The sequence below is a fragment of the Oncorhynchus tshawytscha genome, linkage group LG08, assembly GCF_018296145.1.
Source record: "Oncorhynchus tshawytscha isolate Ot180627B linkage group LG08, Otsh_v2.0, whole genome shotgun sequence".
In the NCBI taxonomy this organism is placed as follows: domain Eukaryota; kingdom Metazoa; phylum Chordata; class Actinopteri; order Salmoniformes; family Salmonidae; genus Oncorhynchus; species Oncorhynchus tshawytscha.
Genome location: NC_056436.1, coordinates 49,287,993 through 49,307,692, shown reverse-complemented (window position 1 = coordinate 49,307,692; position 19,700 = coordinate 49,287,993). Strand labels below are relative to the sequence as shown.

The 19,700-nt window shown below is 43.3% G+C and overlaps 1 protein-coding gene across 4 annotated transcripts in view; it reads left to right on the top strand.

Annotated features, from left to right (window-relative positions):
* The window catches only part of LOC112256385 (ETS-related transcription factor Elf-1), an 83,048-nt gene extending 77,199 nt beyond the window's left edge, over positions 1-5,849 (top strand). For all 4 annotated transcript variants that reach the window (XM_024429601.2, XM_024429600.2, XM_024429602.2 and 1 more), the window contains one exon: positions 3,334-5,849. In XM_024429601.2, the coding sequence (XP_024285369.1) occupies positions 3,334-4,126 (793 nt within the window). In that variant the 3' untranslated portion in view covers positions 4,127-5,849. The remainder of the gene's footprint in view (positions 1-3,333) is intronic.
* Positions 5,850-19,700: the final 13,851 nt, after the last annotated feature.

The window sequence follows — 19,700 nt, the reverse complement described above, 5'->3', positions numbered from 1 at the left end:
TTCACTTATAATTCACTGTATCACAATTCCAGTGGGTCAAAAGTTTACATACACTAAATTGACTGTGCCTTTAAACAGCTTGGAAAATTCCAGAAAAGGATGTCATGGCTTTAGAAGCTTCTGATAGGCAAATTGACATCATTTGAGTCAATTGGAGGTGTACCTGTGGATGTATTTCAAGGCCTACCTTCAAACTCAGTGCCTCTTTGCTTGACATCATGGGAAAATCAAAATAAATCAGCCAAGAAAATTGTAGACCTCTACAAGCTTGGTTTATCCTTGGGAGCAATTTCCAAACACATGAAGGTACCATGTTCATCTGTACAAACAATAGTACGCAAGCATAAACACCATGGGACCTATATCTAGAGATGAATGACATAACCTGAAAGGCTGCTCAGCAAAGTAAAAAGGAAGAAGCCACTGCTCCAAAACCGCCATAAAAAAGCCAGACTTCGGTTTGCAACTGCACATTTGGACAAAGATCATAGTTTTTGGAGAAATGTCCTCTGGTCTGATGAAACAAAAATAGAACTGTTTGACCATAATGACCATCATTACGTTTGGAGGAAAAAGGGGGAGGCTTGCAAGCCGAAGAACATCATTCCAACTGTGAAGCACAGGGGTGGTAGCATCATGTTGTGTGGGTGCTTTGCTGCAGAAGTAACTGGTGCATTTCACAAAATAGATGGCAACATGAGAAAGGGAAATTATGTGGATATGTTGAAGCAACATCCCAAGACATCAGAAGTTAAAGCTTGGTCGCAAATGGGTCTTCCAAATGGACAATGACCCCAAGCATACTTCCAAAGTTGTGGCAAATTGGTTAAGGACAACAAAGTCAAGGTACTGGAGTGGCCATCACAAAGCCCTGACCTCAATCCTATAGAAAATGTGTGGGCAGAACTGAAAAAGCGTGTGCGAGCAAGGAGGCCTACAAACCTGACTCAGTTACACCAGTCTGTCAGGAGGAATAGGACAAAATTCACCCAACTTATTGTGGGAAGCTTGTGGAAGGCTACCTGAAATGTTTGACCCAAGTTAAACAATTTAAAGGCAATGCGAAATACTAATTGAGTGTATGTAAACTTCTGACCCACTTTGAATGTGGTGAAAAAAATAGGGACTTTTTACTAGGATTCAATGTCGGGAATTGTGAAAAACTTGAAATGTATCTAGCTAGATGTATCTCCCCAGTGACCACCAAAGAAAATTCCTGTTTGCATCTTTATTTCCTCAGATTTAACCCTTTCCTTTCCTACACAAACTGAAGAGATTAAATCAGAATGTCATTGAAAATAAGAATAATGATAATATCAGTGAAATTATTAAACAATGAAATAGAAATGAAAACATTTTTTAGTTAAAGAATACATACATTTTTGGGCCTTCTCTTTGTCCTTGAGAGTCCATTCAACATAAGTGTATTGAGTGCTATTTGTTCTTGATAAACTGAAGGCAGTATAACATAATGAATGTTGCTGCGTATTCTGTTATACCTTTCACAACTGAGATGTGGTCTGTTGCAATCAGATTTTGAAAGCTCATATAGAATGACAGTATGTAACATGCTGGAAGCTACTTGTGTGCCTAAACATAGTATGTTCTGTACTATAGTAGATTATACTAGAATAGTGTTCTACACTGCTCAAAAAAATAAAGAGAACACTTAAACAACACAAGTCAATCACACTTCTGTGAAATCAAACTGTCCACTTAGGAAGCAACACTGATTGACAATACATTTCACATGCTGTTGCGCAAATGGAATAGACAACAGGTGGAAATTATAGGCAATTAGCAAGACACCCCCAATAAAGGAGTGGTTCTGCAGGTGGTGACCACAGAACACTTCTCAGTTCCTATGCTTCATGGCTGATGTTTTGGTCACTTTTGAATGCTGCCGGTACTTTCACTCTAGTGGTAGCATGAGATGGAGTCTACAACCCACAAAAGTGGCTCTGGTAGTGCAGCTCATCCAGGATGACACATCAATGCGAGCTGTGGCAAGAAGGTTTGCTGTGTCTGTCAGCGTAGTGTCCAGAGCATGGAGGCGCTACCGGGAGACAGGCCAGTACATCAGGAGACGTGGAGGAGGCCGTAGGAGGGCAACAACCCAGCAGCAGGACCGCTACCTCTGCCTTTGTGCAAGGAGGAGCAGGAGGAGCACTGCCAGAGCCCTGCAAAATGACCTACAGCTGGCCACAAATGTGCATGTGTCTGCTCAAACGGTCAGAAACAGACTCCATGAGGGTGGTATGAGGGCCCGACGTCCACAGGTGGAGTTTGTGCTTACAGCCCAACACCGTGCAGGACGTTTGGCATTTGCCAGAGAACACCAAGATTGGCAAATTTGCCACTGGCGCCCTGTGCTCTTCACAGATGAAAGCAGGTTCACACTGAGCACATGTGACATACGTGACAGAGTCTGGAGACGCCGTGGAGAATGTTCTGCTGCCTGCAACATCCTCCAGCATGACCGGTTTGGCGGTGGGTCAGTCATGGTGTGGGGTGACATTTCTTTGGGGGGCCGCGCAGCCCTCCATGTGCTCGCCAGAGGTAGCCTGACTGCCATTAGGTACCGAGATGAGATCCTCAGAGCCCTTGTGAGACCATATGCTGGTGCGGTTGGCCCTGGGTTACTCCTAATGCAAGACTATGCTAGACCTCATGTGGCTGGAGTGTGTCAGCAGTTCCTGCAAGAGGAAGGCATTGATGCTATGGACTGGCCCACCCATTCCCCAGACCTGAATCCAATTGAGCACATCTGGGACATAATGTCTCGCTCCATCCACCAACGCCACGTTGCACCACAGACTGTCCCAGGAGTTGGCGGATGCTTTAGTCCAGGTCTGGGAGGAGATCCCTCAGGAGACCATCCGCCACCTCATCAGGAGCATGCCCAGGCGTTATAGGGAGGTCATACAGGCACGTGGAGGCCACACACACTACTGAGCCTCATTTTGACTTGTTTTAAGGACATTACATCAAAGTTGGATCAGCCTGTAGTGTAGTTTTCCACTTTAATTTTGGGTGTGACTCCAAATCCAGACCTCCATGGGTTGATAAATTTGATTTCTGTTGATAATTTTTGTGCGATTTTGTTGTCAGCACATTCAACTATGTAAAGAAAAAAGTATTTAATAAGTATATTTCATTCATTCAGATCTAGGATGTGTTATTTTAGTGTTCCCTTTATTTTTTTGAGCGGTGTATTTAATTCTGTGTCCAATGGAGTCTGAACCTGACTGTTAAGGTCTTTGTGTCAACTGCTGATGCAAAAAGGGTTTTATTGTATACATTTGATTGACCTGATCTCCTCTTTCTCCTCAGGAACATCAACATGGCTACCTCCGTTCCCATGGTCCTGACATCGTCCGGCCAGTTGCAGCCCCTCCTGTCCAACGGTGACTCCTCCAGCAACTCTTCCCCGCCCAGGATCATCCTCCACACTGTCCCCTCCACCACTGCGGGGGGCAAGGATGTCCTCACCATCCAGACGGCCTCCTTGGCCACCGGGACGGGCAGCCTCCAGGACCACCACCATCAACACCAGCAACCCCAGTTTCTGGTCACCAGTCTGGGCTCCACCACTGCCACCACGGGGGTCATCAACTCCACCACGGCTTCCCCCAATGGTCTCCCCCGCCTAGTTACCCTCAACACGGCCACTGGTCAGCCCATGGTGGCCCAGCAACCAGGAACAGTCATCGCCACCGTGCTCAAGTCCTCGAGCGGTGACGAGCTCCTCCATGGCCTGCACAGCATCAAGGAGGAGATGTTGGACCCTTACTACCTGCAGTCGTGGGTTAATGGAGACCCGTCCTTTGGAATGGAGGCAGGGGAAGCAGAGCTCACCTACAGGACTGTGATCATTGGGACGAATCAAAGTCTTGGGCAGAGCCAGGGGGAGACTGGCAGCGAATCTCCAGTGAACGGACACCTTGCCCAGGGAAGCAGCCCCAGCGAGGGCCTTACCCCTGTGGAGGAGCTGGAGGTGCGTGGGGAGATGGCTCTGCAGCCAGAGCACATGCTGGGGGTCAAGGGGCTCCAGGAGCTGCCGGAGATCACCGTCCACCTCCCGGCCTCCTTCATCCAGATCAAGACAGAGCCCACGGAGGCCTAGTAGGCCTGGACTCTCCCACCAAAGCTGGACTATTGGAATCAACATAAAAAAGACTTCTTAACTAAGTTTCCTTTTCCTTATCCCAATGATAATCTGATTTTGAAAAGCGATGGATTTTTGAAATATGGAGCGACAAACAGGATATTTTTGTACACTCACAGCTGTTCTGGTGACGAGCCTACATTTGAACTTCAAGGGATTGTTTTGTGATGTGTTGTTGAAGGCTCCATTGATCTGATAGAGTTCCACAGTGGAGGTGTCATAATACTCATAAAACCTAGCTGTCAAACAGGGAAATGGTTCCAACCATTTTTCCACCATCCATTTTTCCCATAGTGAATTTTAGAAACACTTAAAATGAGGGCTGTTTCGTATAGGCGTACTGTGGCGTTACATTTGATAACCATGTAAATATCTCTTGGACAAGGTGACTTTTATCAATATAGTCGGTTCTATTTACTCTCAGACTTGAAAATGCTAATTTGCATCAAAGTAGACATCATGCAAGACTACAAATCCCTGGAAGCTCCTACATGTCATCTCTAGCTGACACTTTGCTATACAGGTATTGTGTCAATTTAAAACTTGCACAAGACAGTTCACAGAATTATCAATTTAAATACATTTTGCCAATTTATTCATTACTAAATTTAGCTAACGTTAGATACTTAATCCAGAGATTGTTACCATTGCCTCGATTCGGCAGTCTCGTCCAGATCATCATGGAATTTGTAGTTCTTTATGACAGCCACATTAGCAGCTAATTAGCATTACATTTTTAGGGGGCAAATACAGGCATATATATTGATAGAAGTCACCATGTCATAGAGAGATTTACACAGTTAGCAAAACGTCACGCCAGGGTAAGCCTACATAAAACACAGCCCCTATTTTAAGTATCTAAAATTCCCTATGGGAAAAATTTATGGTGGAAAAACGATTGGAACCATTTCCTTGTTTTACCGCTAGCTTTTATGGGTATTATGACTCATACTGTGGTACTCTATTGAGGTCCTATCGAACTATCTACCTACCTTGCTACTGTCAGTAGTCCCGCCCTCTTCCTAAACCCCGCCCCACCAGGAGAATAGCCATGGGATAACCAGGAATCTCCCCTACCACACGTGCCAGTTAGACTACTCCATTCTCTACCTACTAGTACATCTCATCAGACTTGTATCAATTCTAACAGAGACAAAAACAGCAACCTAAAAACAGGAGATGGGAACTCATGTGGGAGAATGCAATGAAATCAGACTTGTTGAGTAGAAAATGTGTAATTGTCTGCACGTCGTCCCCACTTTCTTTTTCTAAGGACGATCAATGGAAATGTACCTCACAGACCTTTTCTGAAGAGTGCCTTATACGGAAAGGTACAACGGTTCAAACTCTTGATGGGTAAAGTCTGTGAGAAGAATAAATGACAGTTCAGATTGTTTAGACTTTTCTGGAATTTCTTCCAGATTCCACCCTTATTATCACATTGTTGATTAGGTGTGCATTCCCTTCATTACACATGGCCTTACAGCAATGTGTTACTATGGAAATGTGCATTTTCCTGTCCCCTTGGACAATCCAATCACAAACCTGTTTGTATATAGCCTCAGAATTGATGCAGGGAGAGAGAAAGAGATACGGAGGAAAAATATAACATATTTGACTAGCCTCCTATCTCCCCAGGCATTTAATCCTGATTATATATGTAGTATATACTGAACAAAAATATAAACGCAACATGCAACAATTTCATTGATTTTACTCAGTTACAGTTCATATTAAATAAATAAATTAGGCACTCATCTATGGATTTCACATGACTGGGAATACAGATATGCATCTGTTGGTCACAGATACCTTTAAAAAAAAGTTGTCCCCAGCACAAGGTGCACCTGTGTAATGATCTTGCTGTTTAATCTGCTTCTTGATATGCCACACCTGTCAAGTGGATGGATTATCTTGACAAAGGAGAAATGCTCACTAACAGGGATGTAAGCAAATTTGTGCACATAATTTAAGAGGAAAAAGCTTTTTGTGCCAATGAAACATTTCTGGGATCTTTTATTTCAGCTCATGAAACATGGGACCAACATGTTTTGTTTTCTCTCTCTCTCTCTCTCTCTATATATATATATATATATATATATATATATATATATATATATATATACTGTATATATATAATTGAGGTTCAATTTAAGGCCACAAATGTATTTATTTTGTGAATGTCTAAATTCTTTATTATTTACATATGCAAAACCAGAGGGAAAATATACAAAGTATATGAAATTAAATAACCAGGTGTCATTTTTTTTCTTCCAAAAAGCTGATATTAAATTTTTTTAAGCATTCCATATAATCAGTGCAGTGTTGATGATGACATTTTCTCTGTTTTGTACTCAAAGTGATTTGCCCTGAAGCAAATGATCATCTCTATAGATATCACCTGACCTGTGTATTTTTTAAAGATTGTATTGTATGTGCTTTGGTTTTTATCATCCCATTTAACAGTGGACATACCTCTAGCTGGAGTGAACAACAGACCATCTGACGCACTCTAGCTCAAGACCTGAAGACAAACTTTGCAGAGCATCAGTCTTATGTCAATCAGAGTTCTCTGTGTCTGCATTGACAATCTGAACGTTGTACAGTACAAATGCGATGCCAAGTTATGACAATCGATGCTCTCTAGGGTTACAAAGAGGACCAAAACTGTCTTTAGTGTTGATAATTGACTGCATTGACATCTGTGGGTGGGGGTGATTGGATTGTCTTGCTTACAGACGCTTACGTTGTATGTACAACGCAAGTATGTTCTGGCCAACATTTTCCTTGTAAGCACTGTTGTATGTGAGATGTTGGGGTATGTCCACTCTGTCTGTCTGATCATTGTGCTTGATTGTTTTCCTTTGCCTTGGGTTTTCCATGGCTTCCTCCTATGCTGAAACTAGATAGTTTAAAGAAAGAAAATATAATAATAAAACCAATTTTGCTTCAATTTCACTTCAGTGTTTATTCAATATAGTACACTGGAATCCAAACTGATCTCTACTTTCAACATCAGCCCGGGACTCAGTATTTTTAAAGCAGGCTATCAATATGACATCCTGGCATCCAAACTGGTTTAAAGTATATCTTCCTTCACTGTCCCTGTACCAGGCTCAAACGAGTGATCCTTTGCTCACAAGCGACCATCCTCGTTGATAACGTTCCAACCGTTTGAGCTATATAGAAGGTACCAATTGGATAGCTCCATCGGCTACATTTCAAGGTTGCTGTGGAATGAGCTTATGGCACATTCTTAACACTACCCCAAACACTCTCCCAGTTTTCGCCCATCAACATCTTGCTTAAAGGGAGCTCTGATGAGGGATTGGGTGTGTCTAGCCATATGTCTTTCGCTCTTCCACGTCTGTTGCTGTAAAAACAATAGAAAAACATGTGTCTGCTAGTCTACTGCAGCAAATTTCCACACGACATGTAGACACAATAAGCTGTTCTTTGGTGCAACTAATGGCTATGAATCGTGCTTGGAACCAATTGGTACCTTCTGAAAGTATGACGGCGCTGACGGAGAGAGTCGCGTTAGATCTAGTCCTTAGGAAACTATGCAGTATTTCGTTTTTTTAATGTATTTTTCCTTACATCGTTAGCCTAGAAAATCACAAGTGTTATTTCATACAGCCGGGAAGAACTATTGGATATCAGAGCGATGTCAACTTACTAGCACTATGACCAGGAATACGACTTTCCCGAAGTGGATCATTTGTTCGAACCACCCAAGGCATTCAAACTGATTCCAGAGCCTGACCCAAAACAACATCGCCACAGAAGAGGTAGACGGAGTGGCCTTCTGGTCAGACTTCGGAGGCACACCATCCACCGCTTCCGAGTATATTACTCTCTAAGGTCCAGTCTCTAGATAACAAGGTAGATTAAATTAGGGCAAAGGTCGCTTTTCAGAGAGACATCAGGAATTGCAACATACTCTGTTTCACAGAAACATGTCTCTCTGGGGATTTTTATTTTATTTTTTTATTTTACCTTTATTTAACTAGGCAAGTCAGTTAAGAACACATTCTTATTTTCAATGACAGCCTAGGAACAGTGGGTTAACTGCCTGTTCAGGGGCAGAACGACGGTTACTAGTCCAACGCTCTAACCACTAGGCTACCCTGCCGCTACCCTGCTGCTGTTGGTCCAGCGCCGACAGGAATAAACATTTCCCTTGGGAAGAAGAAGGGTGGGGGTGTATGTTTTATGATTAACTACTCATGGTGTAATTGTAACAATATACAGGAACTCAAGTCCTTCTGTTCACCTGATCTAGAATTCCTCACAATCAAATGCCGACCGTATTATCTCCCAAGATAATTACCGTTGGTTATTGTCACAGCTGTGTACAGTGGGGCAAAAAAGTTTTTAGTCAGCCACCAATTGTGCAAGTTCTCCCACTTAAAAAGATGAGAGAGGCCTGTAATTTTCATCATGGGTACACTTCAACTATGACAGACAAAATGAGAGAAAAAAAATCCAGAAAATCACATTGTAGGATTTCTAATTAAGTTATTTGCAAATTATGGTGGAAAATAAACTTTTGTTATTGACCAAATACTTATCTCAATACTTTGTTATATACCCTTTGTTCACAAGGTTTTCACACACTGTTGCTGGTATTTTGGCCCATTCCTCCATGCAGATCTCCTCTAGAGCAGTCATGTTTTGGGGCTGTTGCTGGGCAACACGGACTTTCAACTCTCTCCAAAGATTTTCTATGGGGTTGAGATCTGGAGAACTTGAAATTCTTCTTACGAAGCCACTCCTTGGTTTTTGTATTTGGGATCATTGTCATGCTGAAAGACAAAGCCACGTTTCATCTTCAATGCCCTTGCTGATGGTAGGCTTTGTTACTTTGGTCCCAGCTCTCTGCAGGTCATTCACTAGGTCCCCCCATGTGGTTCTGGGATATTTGCTCACCGTTCTTGTGATAATTTTGACCCCACCGGGTGAGATCTTGCGTGGAGCCCCAGATCGAGGGAAATTATCAGTGGTCTTGTATGTCTTCCATTTCCTAATAATTGCTCCCACAGTTGATTTCTTCAAACCAAGCTGCTTACCTATTGCAGGTTCAGTCTTCCCAGCCTGGTGCAGGTCTACTATTTTGTTTCTGGTGTCCTTTGACAGCTCTTTGGTCTTGGCCATAGTGGAGTTTGGAGTGTGACTGTTTGAGGTTGTGGACAGGTGTCTTTTATACCGATAACAAGTTCAAACAGGTGCCATTAATACAGGTAACGGGTGGAGGACAGAGGAGCTTCTTAAAGAGGTCTGTGAGAGCCAGAAATCCTGCTTGTTTGTAGGTGACCAAATACTTATTTTCCACCATAATTTGCAAATAAATTCACAAAAAATCCTACAATGTGATTTTCTGGATTTTTTTTCTCATTTTGTCTGTCATAGTTGAAGTGTACCTATGATGAAAATTACAGGCCTCTCTCATCTTTTTAAGTGGGAGAACTTGCACAATTGGTGGCTGACTAAATACTTTTTTGCCCCACTGTATATCCCCCCTCAAGCTGACACCACGACGGCCCTCAATGAACTTCACTGGACTCTATGCAATCTGGAAACCGTATATCCTGAGGCTGCATATATTGTAGCTGGGGATGTTAACAAAGCAAATTTGAGAACAAGGCTACCTAAATTCTATCAGCATATTGATTGTAGTACACAGTCTGGCATAACACTGGATCACAGCTACTCTAACTTCCGCAATGAATACAAGGCCCTCCCCCGCCCTCCGTTCGGCAAATCTGACCACCACTCCATTTTGGTTCTCCCCTCCTATAGGCAGAAACTCAAACAGGATGTACCCATGACAAGGACCCTTCAACGCTGGTCTGGCCAATCGGAATCCAGGCTTCAAGATCGTTTTGATGTTCCGGGTAGCCTCAGAGAATAATATAGATCTATACTCTCGGTGAGCGAGTTTACAAGGAAGTGTATAGGAGATGTTGTACCCACTGTGACTATGAAAACCTACCCTAACCAGAAACCATGGATAGATGGCGGCATCCGTGCAAAACTGAAAGCCCGCACCAGGGCAATCAAACAAGTGAAATGTCAGTTTAGGGACTAAGTGGAGTCGCAATTCAAAGGGTCAGACATGAGACGTACAGTGCCTTGCGAAAGTATTCGGCCCCCTTGAACTTTGCGACCTTTTGCCACATTTCAGGCTTCAAACAAAGATATAAAACTGTATTTTTTTGTGAAGAATCAACAACAAGTGGGACACAATCATGAAGTGGAACGACATTTATTGGATATTTCAAACTTTTTTAACAAATCAAAAACGGAAAATTGGGCGTGCAAAATTATTCAGCCCCTTTACTTTCAGTGCAGCAAACTCTCTCCAGAAGTTCAGTGAGGATCTCTGAATGATCCAATGTTGACCTAAATGACTAATGATGATAAATACAATCCACCTGTGTGTAATCAAGTCTCTGTATAAATGCACCTGCACTGTGATAGTCTCAGAGGTCCGTTAAAAGCGCAGAGAGCATCATGAAGAACAAGGAACACACCAGGCAGGTCCGAGATACTGTTGTGAAGAAGTTTAAAGCCGGATTTGGATACAAAACGATTTCCCAAGCTTTAAACATCCCAAGGAGCACTGTGCAAGCGATATATTGAAATGGAAGGAGTATCAGACCACTGCAAATCTACCAAGACCTGGCCGTCCCTCTAAACTTTCAGCTCATACAAGGAAAAGACTGATCAGAGATGCAGCCAAGAGGCCCATGATCACTCTGGATGAACTGCAGAGATCTACAGCTGAGGTGGGAGACTCTGTCCATAGGACAACAATCAGTCGTATATTGCACAAATCTGGCCTTTATGGAAGACTGGCAAGAAGAAAGCCATTTCTTAAAGATATCCATAAAAAGTGTAGTTTAAAGTTTGCCACAAGCCACCTGGGAGACACACCAAACATGTGGAAGAAGGTGCTCTGTCAGATTGGTCAGATGAAACCAAAATTGAACTTTTTGGCAACAATGCAAAACGTTATGTTTGGCGTAAAAGCAACACAGCTCATCACCCTGACCACACCATCCCCACTGTCAAACATGGTGGTGGCAGCATCATGGTTTGGGCCTGCTTTTCTTCAGCAGGGACAGGGAAGATGGTTAAAATTGATGGGAAGATGGATGGAGCCAAATACAGGACCATTCTGGAAGAAAACCTGATGGAGTCTGCAAAAGACCTGAGACTGGGATGGAGATTTGTCTTCCAACAAGACAATGATCCAAAACATAAAGCAAAATCTACAATGGAATGGTTCAAAAAGAAACATATCCAGGTGTTAGAATGGCCAAGTCAAAGTCCAGACCTGAATCCAATCGAGAATCTGTGGAAAGAACTGAAAACTGCTGTTCACAAATGCTCTCCATCCAACCTCACTGAGCTCGAGCTTATTTGCAAGGAGGAATGGGAAAAAATTTCAGTCTCTCGATGTGCAAAACTGATAGAGACATACCCCAAGCGACTTACAGCTGTAATCGCAGCAAAAGGTGGCGCTACAAAGTATTAACTTAAGGGGGCTGAATAATTTAGCACGCCCAATTTTTCAGTTTTTGATTTGTTAAAAAAGTTTGAAATATCCAATAAATGTCTGTCACGCCTCGGTCTTAGTATTTTGTGTTTTCTTTAATTATTTGTTCAGGCCAGGGTGTGACATGGGTTTATTATGTTGTCGTATTGGTTTTTTTGTAGGCATTGGGATTGTGGCTGATTAGGGGTGTGTCTAGCATAGGCTTGGCTGCCTGAGGCGGTTCTCAATCAGAGTCAGGTGATTCTCGTTGTCTCTGATTGGGAACCATATTTAGGTAGCCTGGGTTTTACTGTGTATTTTGTGGGTGATTGTTCCTGTCTCTGTGTAGTGTTCACCAGATAGGCTGTAATTAGGTTTTCACGTTTCGTTTGTTGTTTTTGTATTTATTTAGTTATTTCATGTATCGCTATTTTTTCATTAAAGAACATGAGTAACCACCACGCTGCATTTTGGTCCGACTCTCCTTCGACAGTGTCACGCCCTGGTCAAAGTATTTTGTGTTTATCTTTATGTATTTGGTCAGGCCAGGGTGTGGCATGGGGTTTTTGTAATTGTGGTGTGTTTGTCTTGGGGTTTTGGTGGTGGTATTGGGATTGTAGCTTAGTGGGTTGTCTAGCAAGGTCTATGGCTGTCTGGAGTGGTTCTCAATCAGAGGCAGGTGCTTATCGTTGTCTCTGATTGGGAACCATATTTAGGCAGCCATATTCTTTGAGTTTGTCGTGGGTGATTGTCCTTAGTGTCCTATGTGTACTCTTTGTTAGTTTGCACCAGATAGGCTGTTTCGGTTTCGTTTATTGTTTTTTGTAAGTTCGTGTTTCTTTGTTATATTAAACATGGATCGCAATCGACACGCTGCAGTTTGGTCCGACTCTCCTTCATCACCACTATATGAAAACCGTTACAGACAGACGAACGCCGTTACAATGTCGTTCCACTTCATGATTGTGTCCCACTTGTTGTTGATTCTTCACAAAAAAATACAGTTTTATATCTTTATGTTTGAAGCCTGAAATGTGGCAAAAGGTCGCAAAGTTCAAGGGGGCCGAATACTTTCGCAAGGCACTGTATGTGGCAGGGTCTACAGACAATCACAGACTACAAAAAGAAAATCAGCCACGTCACGGACACTGACGTCTTGCTTCCAGACAAACTAAACACCTTCTTTGCCTGCTTTGAGGATAATACAGTGCCACCGACGCGCCCCGCTACCAAGGACTGTGGGCTATCCTTCTTCATGGCCAACGTGAGCAAGACATTTATACGTGTTAACCCTTGCAAGGTTGCCGGCCCAGATGGCATCCCTAGCTGCGTTCTCAGAGCAATGCGCAGACCAGCTGGCTGGTGTGTTTACGGACATATTCAATCTATCCCTATCCCAGTCTGCTGTCCCCACATGCTTCAAGATGGCCACCATTGTTGCTGTACCCAAGAAGGCAAAGGTAACTGAACTGAATGACTATCACCCCATAGCACTCACTTCTGTCATCATTAAGTGTTTTGAGAGACTTGTCAAGGATCATATCACCTCCACCTTACCTGTCACCCTAGACCCACTGCATTTTGCATACCACCACAATAGGTCAACAGACGAATCAATCGCCATCACACTGCATACTATCCCATCTCGACAAGAGGAATACCTATGTAAGAATGCTGTTCATTGACTACAGCTCAGCATTCAACAAAATAGTTCCCTCCAAGACCATCGTTAAGCTTGAGGCCCTGGTTCTGAACCCCGCCCTGTGCGATTGGGTGCTGGACTTCCTGACGGGCTGCCCCCAGGTGGTGAAGGTAGGAAACAACATCTCCACTTCGCTGATCCTTAACACAGGGGACCCCACAAGGGTGCATGCTCAACCCCCTCCTGTGCTTCCTGTTCACCCATGACTGCGTGGACATGCAAGCCTCCAGCTCGATCATCAAGTTTGCAGACGACTCAACAGTAGTAGGCTTGATCACCAACAACGATGAGACAGCCTATAGGGAGGAGGTGAGGGCCCTCGGTGTCAGGAAAATAACCTTTCACTCAACGTCAACAAAACAAAGGAGATGATTGTGGACTTCAGGAAACAGCAAAGGGAGCACGCACCTATCCACATCGACGGGACAGCATTGGAGGAGCTGGAAACTTCTAAGTTTTTTCGGCGTACACATCACGGACAAACTAAAATGGTCCACCCAAACAGACAGCGTGGCGAGGAAGGCCCAACAGAGCCTCTTCGACCTCAGGAGGCTACTTTTACAGATACACAATTGAGAGCATCCTGTCAGGCTGTATCACCGCCTGGTACGGAAACTGCACCGCCCACAACCGCAGGGCTCTCCACCAGAGGCTGGTGCGGTCTGCACAACGCATCACCGGGGGCAGACTACCTGCCCTCCAGGACACCTAGAGCACCCAGTGTCACAAGAAGACCAAAAAGATCATCAAGGACAACATCCTCCGAAAACACTGCCTGTTCAGCCGGATACCGTCCGGAAGGCGAGGTCAGTACAGGTACATCAACGCTGGGATCGACAGACTGAAAAATAGCTTCTATCTCAAGGCCATCAGACTGTTAAACAGCCATCACTAACACAGAGGCTGCTGCCTACATACAGACTTAAATTATTGTCCACTCTAACAAATTGGATCACTAGTCAATTTATTAATGCTACTTTAATAATGATGTTTACATATCTTGCATTACTCATCCCATATGTATACAGTATACTGTATTTTATACCATCTATTGCATCTTGCCTATGCAGCTCGGTCATTGCCCATCCATATATTTATATGGACATATTCTTATTCCATCCCTTTACTTTGATTTATGTGCATTAGGTAGCTGTTGTGGAATTGCTGGATGACTTATTGATATTGCTGCAGGGTCCGAACTAGAAGGACAAGCATTTTGCTACACTTGCAGTAACATCTGCTAACCATGAGTATGTGATCAATAACATTTGATTTGATTTTCTCAGGAGACAGACAGACAGAGACAGACAGTCAGAAAACGTATGTTCCAGATAATAGCAGAAGCAGCTGTGCTGCTGGTTTCTAAAGCTATTTTATTGTATACATAATGGTATTGAAGTAGCTCGAAGCTTTGAAGTTAGAGAGACATAGTGCTGTGCTGTGTAGTAGGGGGACAATCTGTAACATGGCATTTGAAGAAGAGGATAAGAAAAGGCCTTTTACATGAAACTGGAATGAAGCCTTTAGCAGGCTGAAGGGACTGATTGGACTGTACCTCAAAGTCCTCCTCCAGTTGCTGTTGGCAGATGAATACATTAGTATGTGTGTGATGCGGCTAGTCCAGTTGTGCTGGGGGACAGTGGTGGCTGTGGCCTACTGCAGCTGGGTTTGGCTGTTGCACACACTTGCACGACACCCACACCCTCTCCCCAGAAAGCTGTGGACCACACACTCCTGCAAAGCCATAGGTGACTTGTTTCAGGAAACTAGGTCTGTAATTTTTATCATAGGTACACTTCAACTGTGAGAGATGGAATATAAAACAAAAATCCAGAAAATCATATTTTAAGTAATTCATTTGCATTTTATTGCATGACATAAGTATTTGATACATCAGAAAAGCAGAACTTAATATTTGGTACATAAACCTTTGTTTGCAATTACAGAGATCATACGTTTCCTGTAGTTCTTGACCAGGTTTGAACATACTGCAGCAGGGATTTTGGCCCACTCCTCCATACAGACCTTCTCCAGATCCTTCAGGTTTCGGGGCTGTCGCTGGGCAATACAGACTTTCAGCTCCCTCCAAAGATTTTCTATTAGGTTCAGGTCTGGAGACTGGCTAGGCCATTCCAGGACCTTGAGATGCTTCTTACGGAGCCACTCCTTAGTTAGCCTGGCTGTGTGTTTCGGGTCGTTGTCATGTTGGAAGACCCAGCCACGACCCATCTTCAATGCTCTTACTGAGGGAAGGAGGTTGTCCATATCGATGTGATACTTCACAACCGTACCCTTTTACATGTCTCATGCTATCTCATATCGCAGCAACAGCATCACAGAGTGAGCTGCTACCTACCTTTTCACTGTACCTGAATAGACTTGTGGTGGTGTCTAGAATTCAAACACAGCAAGAATCTAGTGGGATTATAAAGCTAATGAAAGTCGAGCTAGTGTGTGTGTGTGTGTGTGTTGGCAGTGAGTCAGACAGGCCCAGAGAGAGAGAGAGCCATCCAGCCCAGCCGGGTCCTGGGAGGGGAGAAGGCTATTTCCTGCGTCGCCTGCAGCCAGTGACAGTGTGAGACGAGTTAGCTAGCGCTAGTGAGTGTTCACTGCTGTTCCGCATGCCTCACTCAAGCGGAGTGTGGAGCTGTTGAAGGATGACAACTGACATGGAAGAGCCTCCAGCCTGTGTTGGGAACCATGGCGGAGAGATTATTCAAACACCAGACCGTCAGTACATCACGGACCTTGCGCACTGACCTCACAATACAGCCCAAGCATAGTAGCGTTTGTCTGTTGTCTCATATGGCCTAGTAGTACTATTGCCATGCACTGTGCTCTGCCAAGCAACCCGCGTTGACTGTAATATTCATAGCCATCTGAGGGACCACTGGGCTCTGAATATATGAAAGGATTTAGAGCACAGTGGCCACAGACTAACATATGTCCTGTTGTTTGAGTTTTACTGATGCTTTAAAGTTTGATTTAGAAAGGGCAAAGAAAGGCATTTATGTACTCAAGACGACAAGTGAAAGCATAGGGCCCCTATAGTTAGTCATAACATATAAGCAACACCGGTAATGTCTTAAAATGGCCATTCTCTCATGACACCACAAGATGGCACTAGCAATACATCTGTAACACTATCCACCTGACAAGCCAAATATGGCTCTCCCCCTCTCTCATAATGTCCGCATAGCCTTTAAGTTTACAATCAATTTCCCCAAGAACAACCCAGCACAACTAAATGAATGGACAAGTAATGCTTGAAACCAAAATAAACAGCTTTGAGGTAGCAAAATGACTGAATTTAGCTCTGAGGTAACAAAAGGAGAGAATTCACAAGTGTGGGTTAGTGGGCTACAGTACCTGTTACTAATCTTTGGGCCAGTCATGCGAAGCAAATCCCTCTCGGCACTGTTAACCTAGTGGACTGAATTTATTGGTTGCATGGGTCCTAGAGCACTGTTTCTCTTTTGTATGCCTGTTCTGCTCGCAATGCTAAACAAGCTTACAGGGATTTTCTTCCTAGATGCTGAATAATTTGCATGAGGACCATGGGCATGAGGGTTTGGCTTTGAAACTACCGATTCTGATGTTTACTACAGTATGAGCGAAGTCATAGATACACATTTTAATGTGTAGCTTGTAGTCATTTGGAGTGGGTATCTGTTGAGTAATGATACACCTACTCACAAATTGGAAGATTCACATTTCATATGAATTTCAACAGCCGAACAAAGTTTGCCTACGGTCTCTCTTCTCAAAATGTTAACTTCTTCCATCATCACTCACGAATCAGGTATTCATCCGAATGTATTTCTCTCATAGCAAGATGGAGAACAACTGAGGTTTTATTCTTGGCCAATTTGACAGTTATGGACCAAATTCACATCGAGACACTTATTAGTTGGGGAAAATGTACCAAATCATCGTCTAATAGAACAACCTTCACCTTTCTTGTTTACCTTTAGAAATCCTAATTTATGAGGGGAGGACAACAGTAAGATTAATTGTGAGGTGAATAATACAGATTGACTTTCATGGTCTTCTTTACTCATTGGCCAAGGCTCCCAAGTAGGTGTGGAACGTTCTTGGTAACACTATCGCTGTACTATCTGTATCACCTTCCACCGTCTGGTTGAGGCGGCCAATTCAAAATGTCTCTCCAAGCTCCCATGGGCAATATACTCTCACAACTGCACAATAGCCAAGTGCTCAGGGGTGTTCAGGGGCCTCTCGAGTGCTCAGGGGCCTCTCGAGTGCCTCAGCAATCTAAGGCACTGCATCATAGTTCTTGAGGTATCACTACAGACCCGGGTTCGAATCCGGGCTGTGTCACAGCCGGCCGTCAATGGAAGACCCATGAGGTGGCGCACAATTGGCCCAGCAGCAGGGTTAGAGGAGGGTTTGGCCGGCCGCGATGTCCTTGTCCCATCATGCTCTAGCGACTCCTTGTGGCTGGCCGGGCGCATGCACACTGACCAGTTGTACGTTGTTTCCTCCGACACATTGGTGCGGCTGGCTTTCCGGCTTAAGCGAGCAGCATGTCAAGAAGCTGTGCGGCTTGGCAGGGTCATGTTTCAGAGGACGCATGGCTCTTGACCTCCGTCTCTAACGAGTCCGTACAGGAGTTGCAGTGATGGGACAAGACTAACTACCAATTCGATATCACGAAAAAGGGGAAAAATAAAATGCTAGTGCTCAGATGACCTAACCATTTCATACACAGTCGAACCAGGCCATCCTCTCTCTGTTTGACTCGCTCTGTCTCTCAGTCTCCCTCTACAGCTCTGCCTCTCTCTCCCCCCTCTCCTTTCCCTTCTCTCTTAGTCATTTGGCGTGTCTGTTGCTAGAATATAGTGATTGTGTCAGCTTCAGTAAACACAGCAGCATTTGACGTGATAAGGGAAAAAATATAGGGAGAAACAAAATATATATCAACACAGATTTCATGCACTTTTCAGAACCGCCCCTGGGGCATGGTAGAGCTGCCTGTCAGCACATTTGAAGTATGTTTGCAATTATCTGATTTGTTAACCGATTTGAAAATACGATGTGTTTGCAGCTTGAACTCCAAGTTCTTTGCTTCCACCTGTTAAAACATTTGCATAATTAAGGTGAGTTTTGCACTTTTTCATATTTCCACTAGTTTCTAATATTTAACCTGTAAAGAATAAGGTTTAAGTGATCAGTGGTTAGATTGTTTTCAAATGATTTTATAACATCTGTCGTTCAACAAAGATGAGATCGAGATAAAATCCACTCCACATAGGTATGGCCTGGGTCATGTTCAGCAGGGCACTCTGCAGTAAAACCAAAATGACTGTTTCTTATTGGAGAAGTCCAGGTAGTTCCTCCCTGTTTGAGTCGGTTTTCTTCCCTTTGGTGCCTAACGAACACAGCCCAGATGAATTCTACTTTGTGATTATGAGCAGGTGTGGGAAGAGGAGACATGTTTATGGCTGATCTTTGCATGACTAAGGGATGATTGTACCTATAATTAGTTTGAGGTTTATTGTTTTTTTAAACTTTCTTCTCAACATTGTAAATGTAGAGATATAATCAAGAGAACCTATGTTTAAAGCAACATTCCTGGAAGGGAGGGTACAGAGAAAGACATTGGATGTACTTCAAAAAAACATGAATCAAAGTGAAACCGGTTCTATCGTTTCTCATCTGTCTTTTTAAGTTTGCATGTTTACCTCTTTTATTGTTTTGATAAAAGAACATCTACTTAGGTTTATTTTTGAGGAAGGATATCAGTAACACTTCTTATGAACTACCTCTATAATACATTATAACATCGGTGCTAATAACAGCGCTCATAAACATCTATAACTACTTCCATAGAGCATTATGAACAGGGTGTATAATGCTTTATGAAGCAAAGTGGAATATGACCTAATCAATCAATCAATTCTGGAGTCAGGACATACAGTAACTGATAGATTGACCCTCAAAAGGTTATTTGAACTGCAGAACTGGACCATTTGAATGTATAGCATTTGACCTTTATCAACCAATGTTGGAATTTCAGCAAGTTGAAACCTTACTTTGGCATCCATATTAGGAAGTTCCTCAATTGTCAGGTGAAACTCCAATAGTCACTGGATAAAATGTCCTAATATGGATGCCGTATCACCATACTCACGATGACTGTAAAAATCAGTTCTTTATCTTGATATGAGTGGGTATTAGATGTAATTTAGTTTCAAGATACATTTTAATTGTAGGTACTTGTTGATCACTTAAGCATGTCAAGCCATGAAATCTCTCTTATTCTT